The sequence below is a fragment of the Acanthisitta chloris genome, unplaced genomic scaffold, assembly GCF_000695815.1.
Source record: "Acanthisitta chloris isolate BGI_N310 unplaced genomic scaffold, ASM69581v1 scaffold9636, whole genome shotgun sequence".
NCBI lineage: Eukaryota > Metazoa > Chordata > Aves > Passeriformes > Acanthisittidae > Acanthisitta > Acanthisitta chloris.
The window spans coordinates 162,850-185,139 of NW_008678753.1; the positions used below are offsets into that span (position 1 = coordinate 162,850).

Here is a 22,290-nt window from a genome sequence, read left to right on the forward strand (position 1 = left end):
ATGAAAATCATAATCAGCTAGTCAGGAAAATGGCTGACAATTTTTTCTAAGAAATTGTGGAGAAGTTCTGGGGGAGAACATGATCATACCTTAGAAACCACAAAAGCTATATCCTCCTGAGCAGACATATGTACTACACGCACGTGACAAGGGTCAGTGCGCTCAGGTGCATAAAAGCACTCATGACCAAAGTAAACGAGGAAAAAGCAGCATGGGTGGCAAAAAAAAAAGTCACCGATTAAAATAAATAAATAAAATAATAAGATTCTATCTTAACAACATGACAGCAAGCCAAATGCAAACCATGCAATGGTTTCACTCGGCTCTACAAGATGAATTAATAATTACACACTTTTTGATATGTTTAAACAATGGGATTGCTGATCAACTTTGGTCTGTACATATCTTGATAATTATGACTGCTACGGTGGATGACTGAACATTCTCTGACAGAAAAAAAGTAAAATCAAAAATAAACACTGGCCTTTAAATTTAATCAGAGTAAGGCTAATGTCCTCTTAAAATATAAGCTACAAATACAGTTTTCAAATAAAAGTGCTTTTGACACTTGGTCTAAAAAAAAACAAACAACAAATAAAAAAAACATTTATATCACTTCAGAAAGACTCAAGGCTGACTACATCCAATTATAAAATGCAAAATCTTTTCCTCAAGAGTTAACATATATATGTATTATATATATAAATTCATGGCTCTATCATGGCCTCATCCTGTACACTTTGCCATTTACTGGCTTCCATTCTACCTTCCTTAGTCAAGCATTTATTACTTCATATCATGCCACTGTGACTAAGATCATATAATATCATCCCACAGACTAAAGTTACCCACTACAAATATATCATCAAGTACTAGTTTCTGCTCAGAAAGCAATAGAAAAGCACTTAAAAGTTTAAATTATGAAGCCTTGTAAACACACTGATGATTTCCTTCCAACTTAAGAATCCTAGAATACAGATTCATTAACAAAGCAAATAATCACTTCTGAATAGAGGTACAGTAGGTTTTCCAGAAAAACTAAAAATTTGATGAGCTGTGGAAGAGAAGGATAGGGGAGAATTGTTGCTTCCATCACTCTTTAAAAACATTTTCTTAATAAATATATCCTTTCAAATGACTGTGATTGTCAGTATATTACCATATTGTATAGGGCCTAACAACCTGCAACCTCGTTATGTTGCAGTACTGCTCAATTATCAAAACCACTTTCATAATAATACTTGAAATAGTAAGGCCCTAACAGACTGCATTCTAACAAGGATTAACTTTACTTGGATATCTCACTGTAACCACAATGAGTATTGCTCTCAAACACAGAACAGAATCTAGTTCAGAAAGGTTAACCTTAAACGCATGTCAGGCTGTACTTGTGGTGTCATTCACATTTGCTTCTGCTAAGAGAAACATAACTTGTCCATGGTACTGTAACTATTAACACTCTAAGATACTATTTACAGCTGCTTCTAAAATAGAGTCAGTTTCTACAACACTTTCACTGTGGTCTGGAATAAATTTTTCCAGGCAGTTTTCTTGTGAAGCAATAGGTGAAAAACTAGGAAATTCTAATTCAACCGAGCCGCTACTTGCCGCCTCGTTTTGTGGCTGTCTCCCAGCTTTCTTAAGTTCCAAGATGTTTTTAAACGTAGTTTCTAAACTCTTACTGAGCAGTAAGTCTTGCTGGGGTTCACCAGAGCCTTTCCTGTTATCAGGATGCAAAACCTCATTCTTTGGAGAGCTCCTCAGAGTTTTGTCTTGAAGAGAATTATTACACGTTACCTTTGAGAAAGACTGAACAGTGTTTCTTGCTATTTTATTATGTGTCCCATGACTGCTTCTTGACACAGTTTTTGACAAGTCTTCAGAACTCGAAGAATTCTCAGTGGACTTGGCAAGATCTTTCCCAGTCATCCTTTCTTCAGAAAGGGCCACGTATTGGTTCTCAGAAGAACAATTAGCCTTTTCAAACTTTAAAGCTTTAGTGAGGCTCTCAGATTTTTTAGTAGAAGCTATTCCTTCTTGCGGTGTCAGAACGTTGTTAGGCACTAGAGGAAGTTTACTGTGAGCTGTGGACTCTGCTGAGCTGGATTTTGGTCGGTCTCTGGCTTGGGTTTTGGTAGTCTGACTTCGAGAAGGTAATGTTTTGCTAGACTGATGGTCACTTTTGCTGGACTGTGCTTCTTCAGCTATTTTATCAAATTGTTTGGCAGAACAACAAAAATCGGCCTGATAACCATCTGAAAATTAAAGAGCAACATTTTACTTAAATTACCTACAGATCAAAATAACTGACACTCCAACACAGTTTCTGAGTACTAAAATAACATCCACAGCCTACAGATTTGTGTCTTTAAGAGATGCTCATATGCTTAAGTGTTCTGCTGCATACAGTACAGGAGATTATCACTAAATTAATCAGCACACTACCCACATATGTACACTGTAAAACCAGATTAAGGGCACTGCCCAGCATTCCAAATATGCAGACATGGTCTCTGGAAGACTGATACTTCTGCCAATACATACTGTGAATATCTTTTAACATACGCAGAACCTTTAAACAAATAGTAGCTGTTATCTTACACAGTAAGAGTTGCTACATTCAGCAACATTCTAGTTGCTACATTCAGCAACATTCTGGTTAAAAATGTGTTCATTTAAGTGGCCACGACACTCCAAAAGCAACACTTCATTAAGATGAACAGGAGTATTCATGATTCATGCAGTGGTGTTCTTTCTGGCTGGCAAGCAAATTCACAGACTCTTTCCTGCTAGAACTGAGGCCATGCAGAAGTCATGACTATTGTCATAAGAAACTCAGAAATTTCTCTCTGCCAAAAAGGCCAAATGTACTTTTTCCACAAAATAACTATTTCAACCTTACAGTTTCTGTAGATTGTTGAATGTTGGAGTTATAAAATGTTAGTTTCTAACTGCCTAATCAGTATTTTGATTACTGGAATCCCTAGCAATCAGTGCCTCACTGTGGTCACAACTATTTTTAAACACTCCACACTTAATTTAGAAGTTAAGCATTACTTACCAGGATCCACAAGTGCAAGACGCTTATCCCGGGTCAAAGATGCCCTTTCTTCCTGGTTAAACATCCTATCAATCATGACCATTTCTGCCGAGGGATTTATCCGCTGCAGGAAAAGGACAGAAAAAAACCAACAACATAAATCTCTGTTGTGACTCCTATGTTGGTACCAAATCAAAACCTTTATAACTTAGTTACTCTTAAGAGAAAAAGAAAAGTCTTTCATTAGGTATTTGTGAGGAATGATCACAATTTAACAATCTAGACTCTAATCCAACCACCACTAAAACTCTACCTTAAAATACTACTCACATTTTATGGTAAATTTTGTTTGGTAAAGTTTTTAAGACAGGGAATTACTATTCCAATTTTAAGAACTGTACATTTTCAGAACTGAGTACATTTACTACTGTATACAATTTTTTACATCATACAGTATCTTTCTCTTTTAGAGAGAAAACCAGCAAAGATCTTGCAATGACACCACCCTGCACTTCTCTCCCATCCCTGTAACTAGCTGGTGCTGAGTTGCATTTTGCTGACAATAACTTCAAGCCAGCTGGATCCATCCATCATGGAAGTAAGTTCACTGCACCAAGTCACAACATAGGCAACTCATTTCAAACCTGAACACTCACTGTGTGAAATAACCCTTTCTAAATTACTGAATGGAATTTGCCACACGACATACCAGATGTTAAAAGAACAAATTTCAATCTCCTTCCCCTCTCTGCACCTGCAATTACTTGCGAATACTTGATGGTTAGGATCTTTTTTTTTTGTGACTGCCAGATTTCAAAACCATATCACACCTAGATTATTCCTGTCTCTAAAGCAGAGTGATGTAAATGTTTATTACACTCAAATTCAAAACTTTTCCAGGCTTGAAAACAAGCATGTCTGAAGCCACAATGACATTTCCTGGTCCTTGTAAAACATATTCTTGAAGTAACTTTGCCAGTTTAATTTTATCCCATACCTGGGATTGTGAAAGTACTTAAATAAAAAGCATTTCTGATGAAAATATGAGGTTCCATAGATAATGATTTCCTAAATCGCAGTATGATTTGGCTCCAATTATAACATGGCTAGAGGCCTCTGAATGGACATTTTCAACATTGTTTCAGGCTCCACCAGCCTCAGAAATACATAGAAACCACCTTCCTGACTATGGCAGCCTGTTCACTGCAAGAGCCATGGAGAAGTAGAGAGCAGAAGTTCATGTGCCTTCGATCTCTATGGAACTTATCAGTTACCAGCAGCCTTGCTTAGACAGTATGTGAAATACAAACTCAATTCACTGACTTTAAGATGTGCATAGACTGCAAAAAGCAGGTCAGCCACAGAGCTTGCTGGTGCACTAGTAAGTACATTGGCTATACATACATCTCTAAAACCTTCATGTATGTATTTATCACCTTTGTAAGGTGATAAATAGTATTAACAGAATGAATTGTAATACTAGTTCTCACCTTCCTGTGGTGCATTTTTTTAACAAACTAAATCACATCCAACAGACACAAAATGTACTTGGGTTATACTTACCATTGCATCTTCTATAAGCAAACATCTGTATTTGTTCAGCATAGCCTGTGTCCTCTTCAGAAGCTGTGTAGCTACAGATTCAAATTCATTGTCCACTAGAAAGACAAACAGTATACTTTCAAACACTGTTCTTCAGTAATCTGCGCAAATTTCAAAACGTTCCTTTTCTTACTGCTCTAACTTACATGAAAAACTCTCTCCATACACTGATTACAAACTTAATGCCAGTTTTTAAAAAGAAATTTACCTTTTCTTAAGTCTTCCGCTGTTGGCAGTGATCCCTGGCACACATGGTATGAAAGGAGTCTCTGAACTGCATCATTTAATGATCTAAACCGACTTTTATCTGGTGTCACAGCATGTACCTGATCCTTCTGCAATTGTTGTAGAATACTACAATGAAAATTAATGATACATAATTAACACATACTGTAACAGGAATTTTTACATTGACAAAGACTAAAAAATAAGGTTTCTGCAAAAATTACAAAAGAAGAATGACTTACAAAGCTCCTTTAGTTAACTGTTTAGCAGCAGGCCTTTTCTGTCCAACTAAATGACCATCCACCTAATTTCAAAATAAAAGACAAATTAAAATATATCCCCTCCTTTGCAAAGCCTAAGTTTCAGCACTTATTGCTGCCAATTAAGGGCATCACCAGCACTAACTGTAACCGCCACATATGTATAAATACTTCCAACTATCTCCTATTTTCGAAGGTCACCGTATTAATGAAACAGGGAAGACACATGAACCAAAGGTCTGAAATGTTGTTTGTAGGCAAATTCCACTGGATTGCATACACATGCTTCACTAGGAAAGAGATTATCAAATTTAGCAGGTGAAAAGAAGGAAAGGTACAACTAGAAGCTTCCCAAAGAAATCTGCTCTCATGAACTGTCCTTGCATTTCTCAGCTGATGTCATCTTGCCCAATATTGATGGATTAGAGTATCTGTGAGGAAAGCAGGCTAAGGTTGCATACTTAAATTCTCAAAAGCCATGGTAGCTAGGTTGGGAGCAAAAGTCTAGCTAGGAATTCAGTTTCAGTGTCAATACTACAGATACACCCATCAGGTGGAGGTCTAACTCATTTTCTCCTTTCCTCTGGCACTTAGGAAGCCAAGACCTTTCACAGGAACACTGTTCTAAGATGTGAGGCTCTCTGAGTGGATAAAGACTGATTTTCCTACTGTATGAGAGCTGTTACTGCAATGCAAATATTCTCCCAAAGAAGCTATTCTGGATCAGAGTCTCTGGTTTACAGCAAGGAACAAAAATTGCCCAATAAAGTTCACCTCCCCTTGTAGTCCCATACCCTGGACCATAGTGTTTTTGTATGTAGTTGCCATAAACAGGAAAACTTTTGGTGGTAAAAAAAAAGGCAACTATGTAGTAAACAATAAAACAGACAAAGATCAGGTGAAATTTTTCTGCTACTTCCCAGAAAGTACTCTCTCCCAATCAGCTAGAGAATAGCAGAATTTACAAATAATTATAAGTTTACAGGAAGTAATGATGAGTAAGGCCAACACAATGAGAAACTGCTAGGTCATACAAAATTATCTTCAGGGAACAGTACAGTCAGACTCCACTTACTGAATTAAATCTCAAAGAAGCACTGAGTATATCAATTTGCAAAATACTCAACATTAATTACGTCAAGGTTGAATTTGTCAAGTTTGAGTGACTGCAAAAACCCAAAATAAAACCCCCTGCAACGATTCCTAGCTTGTTTGCTCTGTACCCCAGAGGGGAGGAGAACTGGGAAAAAAAGTAAACCTTGTGAGTTGAGAGAAGAACAGTTTACTAATGGAAACAAAATAATACAGTAATAATAATAATTATAAAATTGCGATGAAAAAGAGAAAGAGAGGGGAAATAAACCCAAGAGAAACATGTGATGCACATTACAATTGCTCAGCACCCTCCCACCAACACCCACCCCACTCCCAAGCAGCAATTGGTAGCTCACAGCCAATTCCCCCATTTATATACTGAATGTAATGTTCTATAGTATGGAATATCACTTCAGCTAGTTTGGATCAGCTGCCTTGGCTCTGTTGCCTCCCAGCTTCTTGTGCACCTACTCACTGGCACAGTATGAGACACTGCAGAGTCCTGGACCCACAGAGTAAGCAGTGCTCAGCAATAACCAAAACATCAGTGTGTTATCAACATCATTCTCATCCTGAATCCAAAACACAGCACTGTACCAGCTACTAAAAACAAAATAAAATCTATCCCAGACAAACCCAGGACAGACAGGAAAACATACAAACAAAAATATTCTCTACCTGTACACTCTGTTGAACTGATGATGATCCTATGACTTTATCTTGAGGCTGTGCTGTTCCTAGAGATTGCTGTATTTTTCCTCCAGAGTCCTGTCCTATAAAAAAAGTTAAAAAGACTCTGTCATCCTAAGCAAGAAGAGAATAATTTCACATACCTACCCTGATCATTTTACTTGAGCTTTTAGCAAAAATAGGTCTTACATGCTTGAAAGCATTTGTACAACTATCCTGTGAAGAAACCAGCTCATAAAAATGAAACAGGACTTTTGTGCTGCAACCTACAAAACTCTTCTGATATAAATCACCTCCTACCAGAGCACTGCAATGTAAGAAGAAATTCAAATACCTTTAGTGTCCAAACAATTTACTGAAATTCATATGGTACCATTTTCTTGAGTTTTTCAATACTAACCCTCCCTCTAGCATATAAACCCAAGTTTTCTAGAGCTCCTGAAAGCATTTACAAAGCGTAATCTTTTTCCCCCTAGATTTTCTAAACAGGCAGACTTTCTCTAATTGCCTTGCTCCATAATCCAAACAGCTTGTTATCAGTCATGCTAAGTTACAACAAACACAAACAAGAATTTATTTGGGGTTTTTTTTTTAATGTGCTGATTGTAAAAAATTGCCTCTACAGCCTGCACATAAAACAGTACACAAGAGGGAAAAAAAGGCAGGTAGACTATAGTACCTTAGTCAAAAGGGTTACTTATGTACAAAGAGAGCAGGAAGGTTACTGCATTTTTCTGTTTGCTTTGAATATTGGTTTTGTTCTTTAAGTAGCATGGAGCTGCTTGAAAAGCCCAGTATTTGGGCTTGCCATGAACAATGCATTTACTATTCTAACTGAAAGTGACACATTCAAAAACAAAGTGAGCAATGTCAGCCTGCACACAACCTTGTAATCAATATTTTTCTTCCCTCTGTATCTGAACTAGACATCACAACAGAGAATTAAAAATTTTATAGAATTTTAGCAGATATCTGTGTTTTTAAAATTACTTATTTTTATTCTCCTAAGCTGAAAAAAAAAAAAAGAAGAAAAATGAAAGAGGATTTGGATTTTATAGACATTTGGAATTTTATAGAAGGGGGAAATAATTTCTTATTGTGGAGATTAAACTTTTCACTCTAGAAAATGAAGCGCCATTACTGGGAAAAATCAAAGCACATATTCAATACTGAAAAAAATAGTTTGCATTCTTCTAAAAATAAAATTGAAACAACCTTTAGGACCCTGTCAGCATGAGCCATCAATATAAGTCTGAGAAACTGAAGAACCATCAATTTCTGTTGCTGGAGAAAATTAAGAAAATTATGTTAAAAAGACCTTAGTTGACCTGATAGCGTGTTGCTCAGAAGATTTGTTAGCTGAGGCTGTCTCAAATTATCCTGGGTCTTCAATGCAGAAACTGGTGATGTCTGGTTCACAGGCTTCTTCTGTGCCACATACATTAAATAAATAAATACATTAATTAATTAGTAACTCCCAGTGGAATATTAACTGAAATCTTTCAGAAACAGAGGGGGAAAGAATCTAAAATTCAGCTCTACGTATTCTTATTTAAGCTCAAACTCATCAGTGCTGAAATTTCAGAGATCTGAATTCCTCTGAGTTCAAGAACTTTAAAAAGTAAATCAGAGAGAGCTCAGAAAGCTCAGCTTTAGAGAGTCCCAAAACTGCAAGATGACTTAAGTTGCTTTCACAACAAAAAAACCACAGAGTGAACACACTGTGCACTGATCAGCAGCTAAATGATACATGGTTTACCATAACAGTACAATGTTTACAAAGCAAGTACAAACAAACTAAAAAGATTCTGGCAAACAGTGGCATTTGTTCTCTGTAGTTCTCATTTTCAGCTCTGAAATGTCAACAAAATTATCTTCTAGAGTAATATTATGCTTTTATAACTGCTGAAACTCACTGACCCAGCACATATCCTACAAACAGGGAGATGCAGACACACGAAGAGAAAGTCAGACAAGCCTCAAACTACTCATCTGCAAACAAATGTTACAACCTGCACTAGCAGTTTTGGCAAAGACTACAAATGTGGCTCTACAACATGTTCATCCTTATCTTCTAAATACAGATTATTTTCCAAGATATTATTTCATTGCAAATTTTGGTCTTGGTTAAAAAAAATTCCCTTAGACTTTAGGAAAAAAAGAGAAAAGATCTAAGATAATTAGTGCAAATGAATTCTTAGACAGTCACCAGTGTTTTTAAACGACCAAGGGAAAAAAAACAAAAGGGAAAAAAAAAGAAAGCACAGAAGTGGAATAGTTTGTTGCTCATTGTGTGAGAAGTCACTGAGTTAAATATTGGCAGTTCACTTTGGAACTTTTTTTTTAACTTCTGACAGTTTTAAAGTTTACTCATGAAAACAGACAAATTTGAGTTGAACATACTGCACATACGGTATAACCTTACAATGTCTATTCCTTTAAACAGGAGCAGAAATAGATCAGTGCTAAGTGGTTCTGAAAATATTACTATAAATCACCAACAAAATAATTTGAATTAATGAAAGTGACAGTCACTCACTTGGTGACAGATTCAGGAAGCATCGAGTGGAATTATGTCTCTGGGTGACAGTAATTTTCAGCAGTCCCACAGTATTTGTTAACAATACAAACCAGCAAAATAAGATTCTCTGTATTAATAGTAACTTTAAACTTTGCTAACCCAATTTTAGCCCAGCTTAGGAGCATTTCTTTGACTACATTCTCAAGCAGCTTTCCTACCTGACTGAAGGCAAACTGTTGTTGCGTTACTCCGACTGACGTGTGACTGAAGGTGCTGACAGATTTGGAAGAGGATGCTGGAAGACGATGTGATGCACTGACAGGAACTTGAGTTCTGTTCTGTATGAGCTGATCTCCTGTAAAGTTTCCTCCTGGTGCAACAGACTGAACTGATGGTCCCAAGCTAGGATGTACTGAACCAGAAGAACTTGCAACAGCAAATCGATTAGAAGCTGACATGTTTGAGACTGTAGACTGCCCAGGCGACATCGTAGTAAAACTCGATCTACCTTGAGAAACATTAGCTTGACTGGGTGACAAATGCAACACTGTTGGTGACGCCTGCTGCAGTGGCACCTGTCCACCAACAATCTGTGAAGTTCCATGATTTACTATAACTTGGTTTCCAGGAGCTGTGAATGTCTGGCCGGAAACAAGCTGAACAGCTGTGTTCTGATTATTCAGCATCTGTCCTGAATACGACTGGTTGGCTCTTAGCATGTTTGTAGAGTTCCTGTTGAGCATTACATGCTCAGCAGACACTTGGCCAGGAACCAGCTGGGAAGGCTGAGTTTGAAGAAGTTGTCCATTTATGGCCTGGACATGATGAACTGAATTAGAATTAACAGACAAACTTGTAGGTATGAGAAATTGGTTTTGAGGTGCATGAGTCTGTCCCATAGGAGAATGGATAACAATACTACCTCCAGCATTGCTAACTGTCTGAGGTGTAACTGATTTTCTTGTATTTTGTTGATTAACAATATTAACAGACATATGAGGACCAACTACTGAACTTTGAGGTGAGTTTGCAGAAGCAAACGGAATCCCTTGCTGTACATGATGTTGCTGTATTCCCAAGTTATTCACATTGTAAGCAGTCTGCTGACCCATCTGGATAGGCTTTGGTTGGATATTAATAGGAACTTTGTTAGAGTTTGGTGCCAAACCCCTTTGAATGATGATATTATGGACAGGCAACGAAGTCTGAAAATTTGTGCTGTTAAATGGAACAGTTACAGGTTGTGCTACTGGACTGGAATTTGAGTTACTAAATAGCGAGTTACCATTTGGAGTCTGTCTATGAACCAAGAGGCCACTACTCATGTTTGCAGGTGTTTGCTGACCATTGCCTTTCAGTATGATCTGAGATCCATCAAGGTTATTAATGGTCATCATGGAAGGTTGATTACTAAATGAACCAATTAGCTGTATCTGCCCAGAACCACTAATCTGGCTGCTATTAGGCAAATGCTGGCTGGGAACACTAATTCCGACATGTTGCATAAAGCCATGTTGCACACCAACTGTATTGCTTGCAAAAGATGCTCCAACAGGTTGCTGTACCACTTGAGTAACTCCTATAGGTTGCAACGTCTGACCTGAGTAATTAGAAACATTAGAAGCCTGAGTAAAGGATGCTGATGAAGAAGGATGAAGCTGAGCTTGTGCAAACTGTTGGCTAGAACCTACACTGGCATCCAAATATGCCTCTTCTGCCAAAGTCTGTTCAGTAATATTGGCCTCCTGCAAGGACTTCTGAAGAATATCAAAAGGCTGATCCTCAGTAAGATCAGGTAAAGGAGAAGACACAAGTTCATCTTCAAGAAACTGAAGGCTACTGGACAGCTGCAGTCCATCACTAGGCCCCTCTCCAAGCTGACTGCTTACACCTTTTACAGATGACTTGGGATCAGTGTTCTGAAAAGCAAAACAAGAAACAAACCATTTTCAGAAGTTCCAATATTCACCTTGTTTCCTCATGAAGCTTTTTTTTCATGCAAGCAAACTCTTCACACAAAATTATACTCTTCCTACAGCATGTATAAGGCAACATTCATCCCATACACTGGGCCAGCACAAACATGTATGTCACTGACATCCCACTCCTGCCCTCAGACTGCTGGAGACACTATTCTCCTTTCCCTTCTCAAACCTCCCAATTCCTCAGCACTTAGCTCTGCAGCTGCACTGTTTCCAGAGGATGTGAATGGCTCTTTAAGTACCATTTTCCCTTACTCAAGCTGAGCACTGTGCAGACAAAAGGATAAAAGAAAGGAGGAGTGAAAACACCTCCACTGTAATTCAGTTTGGGGAAGGGCTTCAGTAGCAACTGTAGTAGCAGGGAAAGGGCAGGAAAAAGCTGCTCTTTCACCGACTTCTATCAAATGAGATCCATCTCCAAAATCCTACGAGCATTCTACAATCACCCAGTGTAAAGGAATTATGCTAGCTCTTTGTTTAAAAGCAGTAAGAAAAGAAATGCTACAGACTTTGTGGTTTATGCTAAAAAAAAAATTACTGAGAACACTGAAAATCCTGAAAATATTAAGTGGCACCTTTAATGAAAAAACCCTCCACATCTACATCCATAAATACTGCGATATGGAAAATCAGAACCTGTTTCCTCTGGCCTGCTGTCAAAAAGATTTTCCTAAAACAAAATTTTGCCCAGAAACTCTGGATGACACAAGTATCAGGTTTCTGCAGGTGGAATGACAAATTTATATGCATAATGATACTTGCAGTAGTTCTAATTTAGACAGAGTACACTTTATAAATTGCATAATCATATCTCAGCTATTCAAAAACATCATCCAGTTTCATTTCAGGTCAGGATAAATGCAAACTGTGGGTGTGCAATTATCAGTCACATTCATATACTACGTCTTCATTCCTTGCAGGTCACAGACACTTGTTTTCATCTCATGCAAACAGCGTGAAGATGCTGCAAGCCATAATTATCACATGCAATAATGTCCCCACCCTAACTTCAGTTCCCCAAGAACTCAGAATTTTACCCCAGTCTGTATCTGAGACAGCCTGTGTATCTCATGAAACTCTGGCCATGTTTTACGATATTAAGAGCTTGTTCTTAAAATTAATCAAAATATTTTCAAAATACAATGATAAAACCACAATAAGCTTTTTTACATTTACGTTAACAGAGGACTTAAACAATTAAACTAGTGCTTAAATGTCTCAATGTCTGTACCACAGGAACACCTAAAGCTACAAATCAGGTTCTCAGCTGTACCCAGCTACCTAGCATTGGGCAGAGCAAAAAGGAATCACTAAGTAGGGCATTATTAGGAGGTATAACCACCAGGTTCTTGAGGAGAATTCCCCATTCCATCTGTAACTTGTCTCCAAGGACAATGACCAACCTGAAATCTTTTACGACTGTCTAACTTCAATGCAGTTAATTCTATTCCAGTCAGTAGTAACTATTACTGCTACCAACAAAAATAGTATTACATGCAATCAAGATTAACAGCTTGAAACTCTTCCACTGGAATAAAGAATCTCAAGTTTCATTATCTGCTCTCAGGACTGTTTAACATCCAAAAACAACTTTATGTGCATAAACTGGAATGAGGGACCTTACAAGTTAGAATCTGAACCACTGGTGCCCAAATTCAAAATAGCCATGCAGAACACCATACTAATTTCAACAAGAAACTAACAACTCTGCAACTTCATGAATCTGCTCTACCCACAAGAGTCTTATTCTCACTGGCTCCATGAATATCCTGTTCTCTTATGCTGTCCTACTATAGTGTAATAGGACACTGAAATCAGTTACCCAGTACAACTCAGGTAACAGGGCAATGGCTCTCATGACGGTTGTGACAGAGACTGACAACTGACAACTGCCACAGGAAACCAGTCTGGACTCAGCAGAGGTGGTATGTAATCATTCAGCTTGGCAGGGGAGGAGGTTAGGGGGCTGGGAGTAGGGGTAGTGTAAGGGAGTAGAAAGAGTAGACAGTGCTTTCTTGTTCCAGCAGGAACTTAATCTTGCTTGTGTTAGGTGTTGGCTGAGCACACTTACCCACTGAGGTACTGAACCCTTGACAGTGAATTTGTAAACTCTGCCACTGAAAGGCATGAGACAGGCATCAAGACAGTCAATCCTACTACATGGTACCAATTCTGAATACATACAAAGACAACTTTCAGTATCTGCAAAAACTTTAATGACAAAAAACTCAGAAGCCTTTAATTTTTCAGGTATCTCATAAGCAGGGACTGTGAAACCATCTGTTTACATTTATATTTTAAATAACACTTGTTCCTTCACAATGCACTATAAGAACATGTAATCAAGTTGTTCTTCACATAGGTCAGCACAGGCCTCTCACAGGAGGGAGGGAAGAGAAGATGGCATTAGTATTCATTATGAAGACAGAGCACAAGAGGAACAAGTGCTGAGAATGAAAATGCAGTACTTCATCCTAGGAATCTACATTAGAAATGCTCTCTTCTCTGACCATCTGCCTTCAAGATTACCTACCCCTCCAATCTCACATACCAGAAAGCTCTTGGCTTTCACCAAGTATTTTTGTTTCTTCCAACTGCTACTCCCTTTGCAACAAACCCACCTTGTCCAGAATCTTCCACTCCCTCTCAAACACTCACTTTCTGAAAATACACCAGAAACACCAAACTCCTGTCAACCTACTCTTCTTATCAGAAGAATGTCTACAAAGAACAACTAAGAAGTCTAGGCTATGACAAATGCATGTCCTAAGTCACTTTTCTTACCCAAACCTCAGTTTTCACATGCTGAGTCCTCAAACGTACCTCTGCCAATGTTGGGTACAGGAAGATGCTGTGTGCTAATGGCTAACATGGTACCAAGGTGAAACCACCACTTCCAATCGGCTGAAAACTGGGCACATCCTATTACTGGTGGTACCCCACTCCCCCAGCATTACCTCAACCAGCTTCTCTGGAGAAAGAGCTGTCACTCAATGTATGCTTCTTCTACAATGCCTAATAATGTTCTTGAAAGGGGAAGGACACACTTCACATTAATGTGCCTAGAGGGAAGTCACTAGTTCTCCACACAGAGATAAACAGTTTTTAGATCTTATTTTCACCACTTATTTAAGGCCCCTGAATACCTACAAGTATATCCATGTATCTGTTAGAAACACAGGACAAACAGGCAAGAATTGAGATAACAGTACAATAGAAAGAGGAATCACTAAGAAAATCCTACTCTATGTATTCAAATAACTTGATTGTGGGATTAAGAATTCAGGGTTGGTTTTTTTTAAATACACCAATGAAATCAAAGAAACACAAGTCAGAAGGGATCTCCGTCATCCAGTCCAACCTTCTACTCAAAGCAGGACTACCACCAACACTAGAACAGATCAGCCTTAACTTTATCACCAAGGATTGGGATTCCACAACCTCACTGTGGCACTTGGACCAGAGCTGTAATACACTCCTGGCAAGAAAGAACACTGAAGACTCATTGCAACACCTAATGAATTTAAAGTGACTTCCATAACACTGAAGCTACAGGAAGGAAACATCCCAAGCCAGTTATTCCAGATAAAGGGAAAAAATTACATAAAAAATAAAGAAATTCATTAATTCAAAAAAATTGCCAGCTCAGATTCTACTTGAAACAAGAAACAAAAAGCCACCCTAACAAACACAGGAAACGTACAAATTACTGTCTTTTAAGATCTACATTTGAGCACTACTACATATACAATCACTGAAGTTGCAAGTCCAGTTTACTGGAGAGAGTTACACTGGAGAGCATTTTCACTGCCCAGCAAGCTGGTTTATATATTTGCAAAACACATCCCAACAGTGCAGTATTTTTCAACTAATTCCCCACTAAAATACTTAAAATACTAACAGCACAAGGTGGTTCTATGGCAGCATTCAGAACTTTCATCTGAAAAAGGTCAAAACCCACATCTACTTGACCAAGTTTTATAAAAGCCAAGTAAAGCCATACAGAAGCATGAAATCTCAACACAAATATAACTTATGCCCTGAGCACTTACATTGGAGTTGGCGAAAATTGAATTCGAGTTGGCTACAGAATATTCTGCGTTAGTCAAGTCTTCATTGCTCTGATAAAAGACAAAAATCATGTTTAGAAATAATATACTTAGTGAAGTTTAACTATGTCTAATACACAGCAATGCTACTTACAGATTTACTACTAGGTCCATGTAGAAAATAATTCAGCGCCTGTGGGTCTCTTCAGGGAAAAAAAAAAAAAAAAAAAAAAGAAGTTAACACTCTTCAGAAGTTCTTTCTACTAATGAGGCTAGTTTAGCTAAGCCATACACTGTATTCACATAAATTGTGTTTATAGTATGAACATTTCTTTCACTGAATCCAATGCAAAGTTGAAAGTTTATACCATCTGAGGATCTGTATTTCTGTATCAGCATAATTTTCAGATGTTGACAGTATTTCTGCCATTTTACCAAGGCATTTCAAGCAACAAACTCTGGTGACCACAAAATTTTAGTTGCATTCTACTTTACCTCCCTTTATGAGGATGTTACTCTCTTAAAACAAATAGTAGTTTATGATAGCACACAGTACAAAACCTAAAGAAAAGGTTACAACCAAGTAACATGAGAGCCAAAGCAGGTACTACCTCTTTACAGCTAAACCATAACTGCTGTTTAGCTAGTGTCTAAGTCAATAGGGTATCTACAAACCTCAATCTTTGACATGTTTTCTGTCACCCTTAACATAAGTTAATAAAAACTTATGCTTGCCACAGTCCTCTCACACAGTGGCACCTTTTCCAAGTGAAATCAACCATAGAAATAACTGACTAAATATCATTAATTTCACCATATTTCATTAATTTAGCACTGTCACTGAATAAAACTCAGATCAAAAATGTGGCCTGACAGAATGAGTGTTGGAAATTCAAATAAATAAAAATACAGTAATGTAACTGCACATATTGACCAAGCAAAAACAGTAACAGGCTGTGTTACATGGGATTATTTTAATGCAATAATTAAACACCATTTCCCAACATGTCCACTAGCAAAGAGAATCAACTGATGTGGATTTTTTTATTAAGACATATTTATTGATTAACAAGTAATAATGAAACATTTTTTAGAAGCAGGAGATTCTCATGTAAAAAAAAGTAATTGAAAACATGTCTCCTTCTCTCTTCATCATCCTAGAAAATAAAGAAGGAACAAGTTAAAGATCTTTTAGGTTTACAACTACTCTTGCAAAGGCACAAACACACCTCTACTCTTTGTTTCAAATAACAAACTGGATTCATATGTTTACAAAAAATTGTGTTACTATTTGGCAGGGACTTTATGGTATTATTATGCTTACAACATTGAAGGCATTACATATATTTTAAAAAGAAAATGTCATTTTTATAGTAAATTACACTAAATTCCAAGAATTAAGGAGCACAGAACTTAAGATCTCCCATGGGGCTCTATCATGCTTACGAGTTTTATCAGTAAAATAACCAGGCTGTTTAATACTAATTACACTCACTGTCTTTGAATCGTGAAAAATGTAATTAAAAATTAAGAACACTTCATCACCGTAAATACTGTCTTTAGTAAGGAAGGAATTTTAGAAGGCACTTACCAAAATCAAAGATCAGATGAATAAAAAAACTGATTTCCATTCTTCTAGATGATAAGACAATAATGCTGCCAGCAGCAGGAAGAACACTGTAATTTTTCACAAAAGCACTCATCTGTATAGACAGCACTGCATTTTCTGGACCACCTGTGATCTTGTACCAGAATCCACATGATTCATGCTCATGACAGAGCAGGTAATTGTCCCACGGAGTCAATGATTATCTTGATGATCCAAGCAGGAAGTGTTTTCACTTGGCCACAATCAGTAACTTTGTAGCCTGTACTTCACAGAATGGAACTGTGAGCCATGACTGACTGTGCTTTTGCTACAGTATTCACACAGTAACCCTCAAACTACAGCAGCCACTGCGGGAGCACTTTGGTTTCTCTGAAGTTAAAGCTCTCACTGGTTTTGCTACAATATTTGAGGGCGTGAGAAACCTAAAAAGGCTATTTATTTACTACACTTAAAGAAAAACGTGTGTGACCTGGAAAACATCTTTTAGCAAGTACCACAAGACTGATGTCAGACCAACTTCTGTCAGAGTTTGAACAAAGTTTTGTGTATGAGAAGCTCAATTCTCTTCTTCTGTTTTATATGCATTATATTATCCATTCTTAAATGGCAGCCAAAGGAAGGTAACTTGTCACTTATACAACCCACAAAAAACTTGCTCATGCTTCAGTAATCCTAATTAATTTTGAGACTCCCATAGAGAATTATAAAACTCCAAATAAATCTGTTTTGGAATGAATTGGGAGGGGGAGGGGAACACAAAAAAAAACAAACCCAAAAACACACCAACCCACAGGTGCATTTAAAATCCCCAATTTTATTAAAAACAAGTTTCTTGAGCAAAATGCTGATAAATTGTTTGTTGTGAATACTTAACAGTACAGAGAGCAATTCCTTTTTTCTAAAATCTTGATGCAAATATACATCACTAGTAGAAATTAAGTATTTCAGTATTGTAATTTAGAAAAAATAATTTCACTTTTCCCTTTAAAATACAGGCATAGTATTAATAATGTATCAAGCTTCACTCCTCAAAAAAAAAAAAGAGATCTTTAGTTTATAATCAAAAAAATAGTTCTTTGCAATGGTAACAACATCCCTAGTAATGTGCTTCAACACTGATCTGGGATTCCACTAGCTGAGAAGAGTATCCAACCTCCATGCACACTCATTCCTTAGTCTCTCCTGAGAAGAATATCAGCAAGTGGACTGTCAGCTAGTGCACACCAGGACTGAAGGCTCTGTGATCTGTACACCTCCACGTGGAGGAAGGGAAGCATGTCTGCCTATTACATTTGCAAGTCACCTCATCTTTAGACAATACTGAGACAGAATCACCTCCCAGATGATGATTTTGCAGAATTATTACTCCCAACCTTTATGCAATAATTGCTTATGGAAAACTTACCCAATAAGATCAAGGAGACAGGATTCATCATCGTCATCATCCATGACAACTGAAACAAAGAGGGAAAGGATGGATATTTGATATGTATCACACAAAAGTTTGCTTTCAACAACAAAACCAATTTAGAATATCTCAGTACTTTTTATTAAACAATTTATAAAGCTGACAGTTGTCTACTACTGGCAAAGTTCTTAAATAAATCTGCACCTTCTAAAGACATCTGCTGATTTACCCCAAAATCAAATTCAGACACATGCAAAGATATACAGAATCCCATCCAATGTTTGACCATTTATGGGGAATTTTATTAGAATTTTAAATCAGACAAAGACAATCGAATAACCAAACTGACTAAACAGAACTTCTATGACTTAAAGTAGCAAAAATATCAACATTGAATGCAATCTATGACTCCAATTAAAATGCTTCATTAGGAATTTATTCCAAGCTAATCCCAGTGAGGGAATAACCAAACACGACAGAACCTACAAAGGCTGTTACAAAGTAGTGCCTACATACTGAAGAGCTGGAAAGGTAAACAAATTTAGGTCAGTATCATGAGTGTGCTGCTAGAGTCTAGAACCAAAACTATAGCCAAGATATGAAAAAGCATTAAAAAGAACACTATTTTCTAACAGACCTTTCTTAGCAATAGCTAAGGGACAATGTAGCCACTTCCAGTTTCTTCTCAGCAATATTCAGAAGTGCACTGAAATGAACTTCTCATTAACAGCACAGATTTCTGACAGTACTTTAAACAACGCATGGGGAGGGAATTCATTTGCACTAGCCAACCTGAAGGCAAGTATCCATTCACTGGGTGCAGAAAACTTTCAGCCTCACAGTATCATAACCACCAACTCTCTTATGCACTGCCCACTCTGTCAGGTGCTGCTTGTACCAAATACTCTTTACATCACTCTTTACTCTGACCACTGTTCCTTCAAAGCTTCTGTTTGCATATCCTAGCTCTCCTGTTCACCATAACTCTCAGCATATCATCTGAGACTGCACCCTCTTCCTTGCCCTTGTCAGAAACTCTCAGGAGCACTTAAATACATTCCTCTTTACTCTGACCACTGTTCCTTCAAAGCTTCTGTTTGCATATCCTAGCTCTCCTGTTCACCATAACTCTCAGCATATCATCTGAGACTGCACCCTCTTCCTTGCCCTTGTCAGAAACTCTCAGGAGCACTTTATCCTCCCTTATTCTCTCTGTAAAGATCCCATCTAATCCACCACTTCACTTGTCAGCTGATGACAGCATTTCCAAAACCTCATGGTACATTGGCTTCCACTTGGTTATCCAATCTCTTCTTTACAGAATCTTCTAATCACATCAAGTCATTCACTGAATTCCATGCTTTCTTCTCAATTTCCCTTTAAAATTCTGCTATCATACTTACCACTCAAATGTGTTAATACAGTTTTGGCTCTAACTCATTTTGCTCTCTCTTACCTCTTGCCAAATAGAAACTTACTCTCCCTGACCAGAGATCCTGAACCACTCTTCAGGCTGTCCCTCACACTGACCTCCATAATGATTAAGACAATGAAGGGACTGGAGCACCTGTTATACAAGAGGCTGAAAGCACCAGGACTGCTCTGCTTGGAGAACCGAAGGCTATGGGGGAATCTTATCCATGTGTACAAATACCTAGTATAATGGTGTTAAGAATACTGAGCCAAATTCTTCTAAATGGTATTCAGTGAAAGAACAAGAGGCAAGGGGCACAAATCAAAACAAACCAAACCCAAAAAGTCTATTTAAACATAAGAAAAAACTCATTTTTTGTAAAAAACTCTGAATGTAGTCAAATATTGGCACAGTTTTTCCAGAAGGTTATGGAGTTTCCATCCTTTAGGATACCCAGAACCCAGCTAGACACAGCCCTGAGCAGCTGGCTCTGGCCCTGAGCAGACTGCTCTGTCTGAGCCTGCTGTGAGCAGGACACTGGAGGAGGTGATCTCCAGATAATCCTTCCCACCTCCACTGTCCTGTGATTCTGTAACTTCTCTCCTGAAAATTTTCAGTACTCCCCTGATTCTGAAAACAGTTTAGACTAGCAGAGGGTACCCTAACCTCTATACTGCACAGCCTTACTCAGATTTTTTCTTTAATCTGTGTTCCTTTTTACAGGAAGGGTGAAGCAGAAATAGAACATACATCACCATATATCATTCAGTATCACCTCTCTGAGAGAACTGGAAAACAAAGCACAGCTACAGAGAAGTACCTCAAATGTTGACCAAAATCAGCATTCATGAGGTGATTATGCATCCTAGAGAAAAATAATTTCTCCCATAATTCAGTATTACATCTGCTCACTGTTGTATAGAGCCATCAGTGTGAGCATTAATCTTGCAATTTAATGCTAAGCAAATGGCATGACATTTTGTGATGTCATGAAATTTAAATGTGCATTAGTATGAACATGTTAATAAGCCATTAGCATCAAGTGATTAGCATTCTATTTAACTGTAGTTAGTACTACTCACAGAAAGCTGTTACTTCCTCCAACAGCTGAAAGCATACCCATCTCTCAAGAACAAAGTTCCAAATATTCCTAGCTAAGCAAAAGTAAAAATCAGCTCTGGCAAAGGTCAGAATTATCTCTGCTTTCACACTGCAGGCCTACTCCTGTGTATCCCATCCCATGTGTCGATAGCAATACTGACAACATTTTTTAAATAAAATAAAATAAAATGTATTTACTTTACCTAACCAAATATTCTCTGTGATTACATTACAATAAGCATTCACCATTAGCAAAAATGACAATGCACAACTTTGTTCAATCAATACTCCTGTGAGTATTAAAACAACTAACGCAAATTAAGACAAATTTGGCAAACTCACTGAATTCTTCAAAATTTGCACGTGATGATCAGAAGGAAAATAAAATGCATGAAAACACTGATGAGAGAAAATCTTAATGGTAGTACATATTCTTCACTATTACACCCTTTAGCTGAACATACAGTTGGCTTTATTAGATAAACATGATACAAGAAAAATCTACCCAACATACTGTAAACTCCTACCGGTTTACAGCAGATGATAAAACAGCTGGGGTTTTTTATAAACCACACACCACTTCCCTCCAGAAATGTATCTTCCCAACAAGCTTTAACAACATTCTTGTCATCACTAACAGAATTCTGTCACGTGACAAAAATACCTTTTCATTTTTTAATGCTGGTTTACCAAAGAGCTAACCTTGTAAAAAACCATCACCAAGGATTTATACAGCTGATCAGTGTACCATCACAGAGCTACGAACACAATCATACACAGCTCTTGCTGCATTCAAAAGTGGTTCCAATCAGCATTCACTGCCTAAGGAACTATATGGTCCCACACCTCAAAAACTGCAAATAAAGCACAGACAGATCACTACCATCTCAATATCCCCACAAAACACGGCTAGGTAACACTGCACTAACAAGATGCTGCATGGCAGTGCTTTTGTGAAGTACCACAGGACCAACAAAAAACTGAAACAGCACTCACAGGGGTATGTGGGCTGTGAAAGAACAATTAATATCCCAGCCAAGCCACAAACCTACCTATTTAGACTAAATTCTGTTCCTATTTCACCACACATACCCAAGATCGGCATAACCACGTAACTACGTGCTGTGGTTTAATCTGGCAGGCAGCTAAGCACCACACAGCCACTCACTCACTCCCCACAAGTGGAATGGGGGAGAGAATCAGCAAAAAAAAAGTTTAACTCAGAGGCTGAGATAAAGACAGCTTAATGTGACAGAAAGGAAAGTGAAAACAATAACAATTATAAAAGAATATA

General features: G+C 37.7%; 1 protein-coding gene across 1 annotated transcript; it reads right to left on the reverse strand.

Annotated features, from left to right (window-relative positions):
- Nucleotides 1-577: 577 nt before the first annotated feature.
- On the reverse strand, nt 578-18,528 carry GLTSCR1L (GLTSCR1-like). Its single transcript, XM_009077035.1, has 11 exons — nt 18,479-18,528; nt 15,619-15,667; nt 15,468-15,536; nt 9,652-11,352; nt 8,241-8,340; nt 6,901-6,995; nt 5,110-5,171; nt 4,851-4,996; nt 4,604-4,698; nt 3,062-3,164; nt 578-2,255 (listed from the first exon to the last, which is right to left on the reverse strand). Exons 1-11 carry the CDS (start codon nt 18,520-18,522, stop codon nt 1,453-1,455), a joined length of 3,267 nt encoding a protein of 1,088 aa, XP_009075283.1. The 5' UTR covers nt 18,523-18,528; the 3' UTR covers nt 578-1,452.
- Between the last annotated feature and the right edge of the window lie 3,762 nt (nt 18,529-22,290).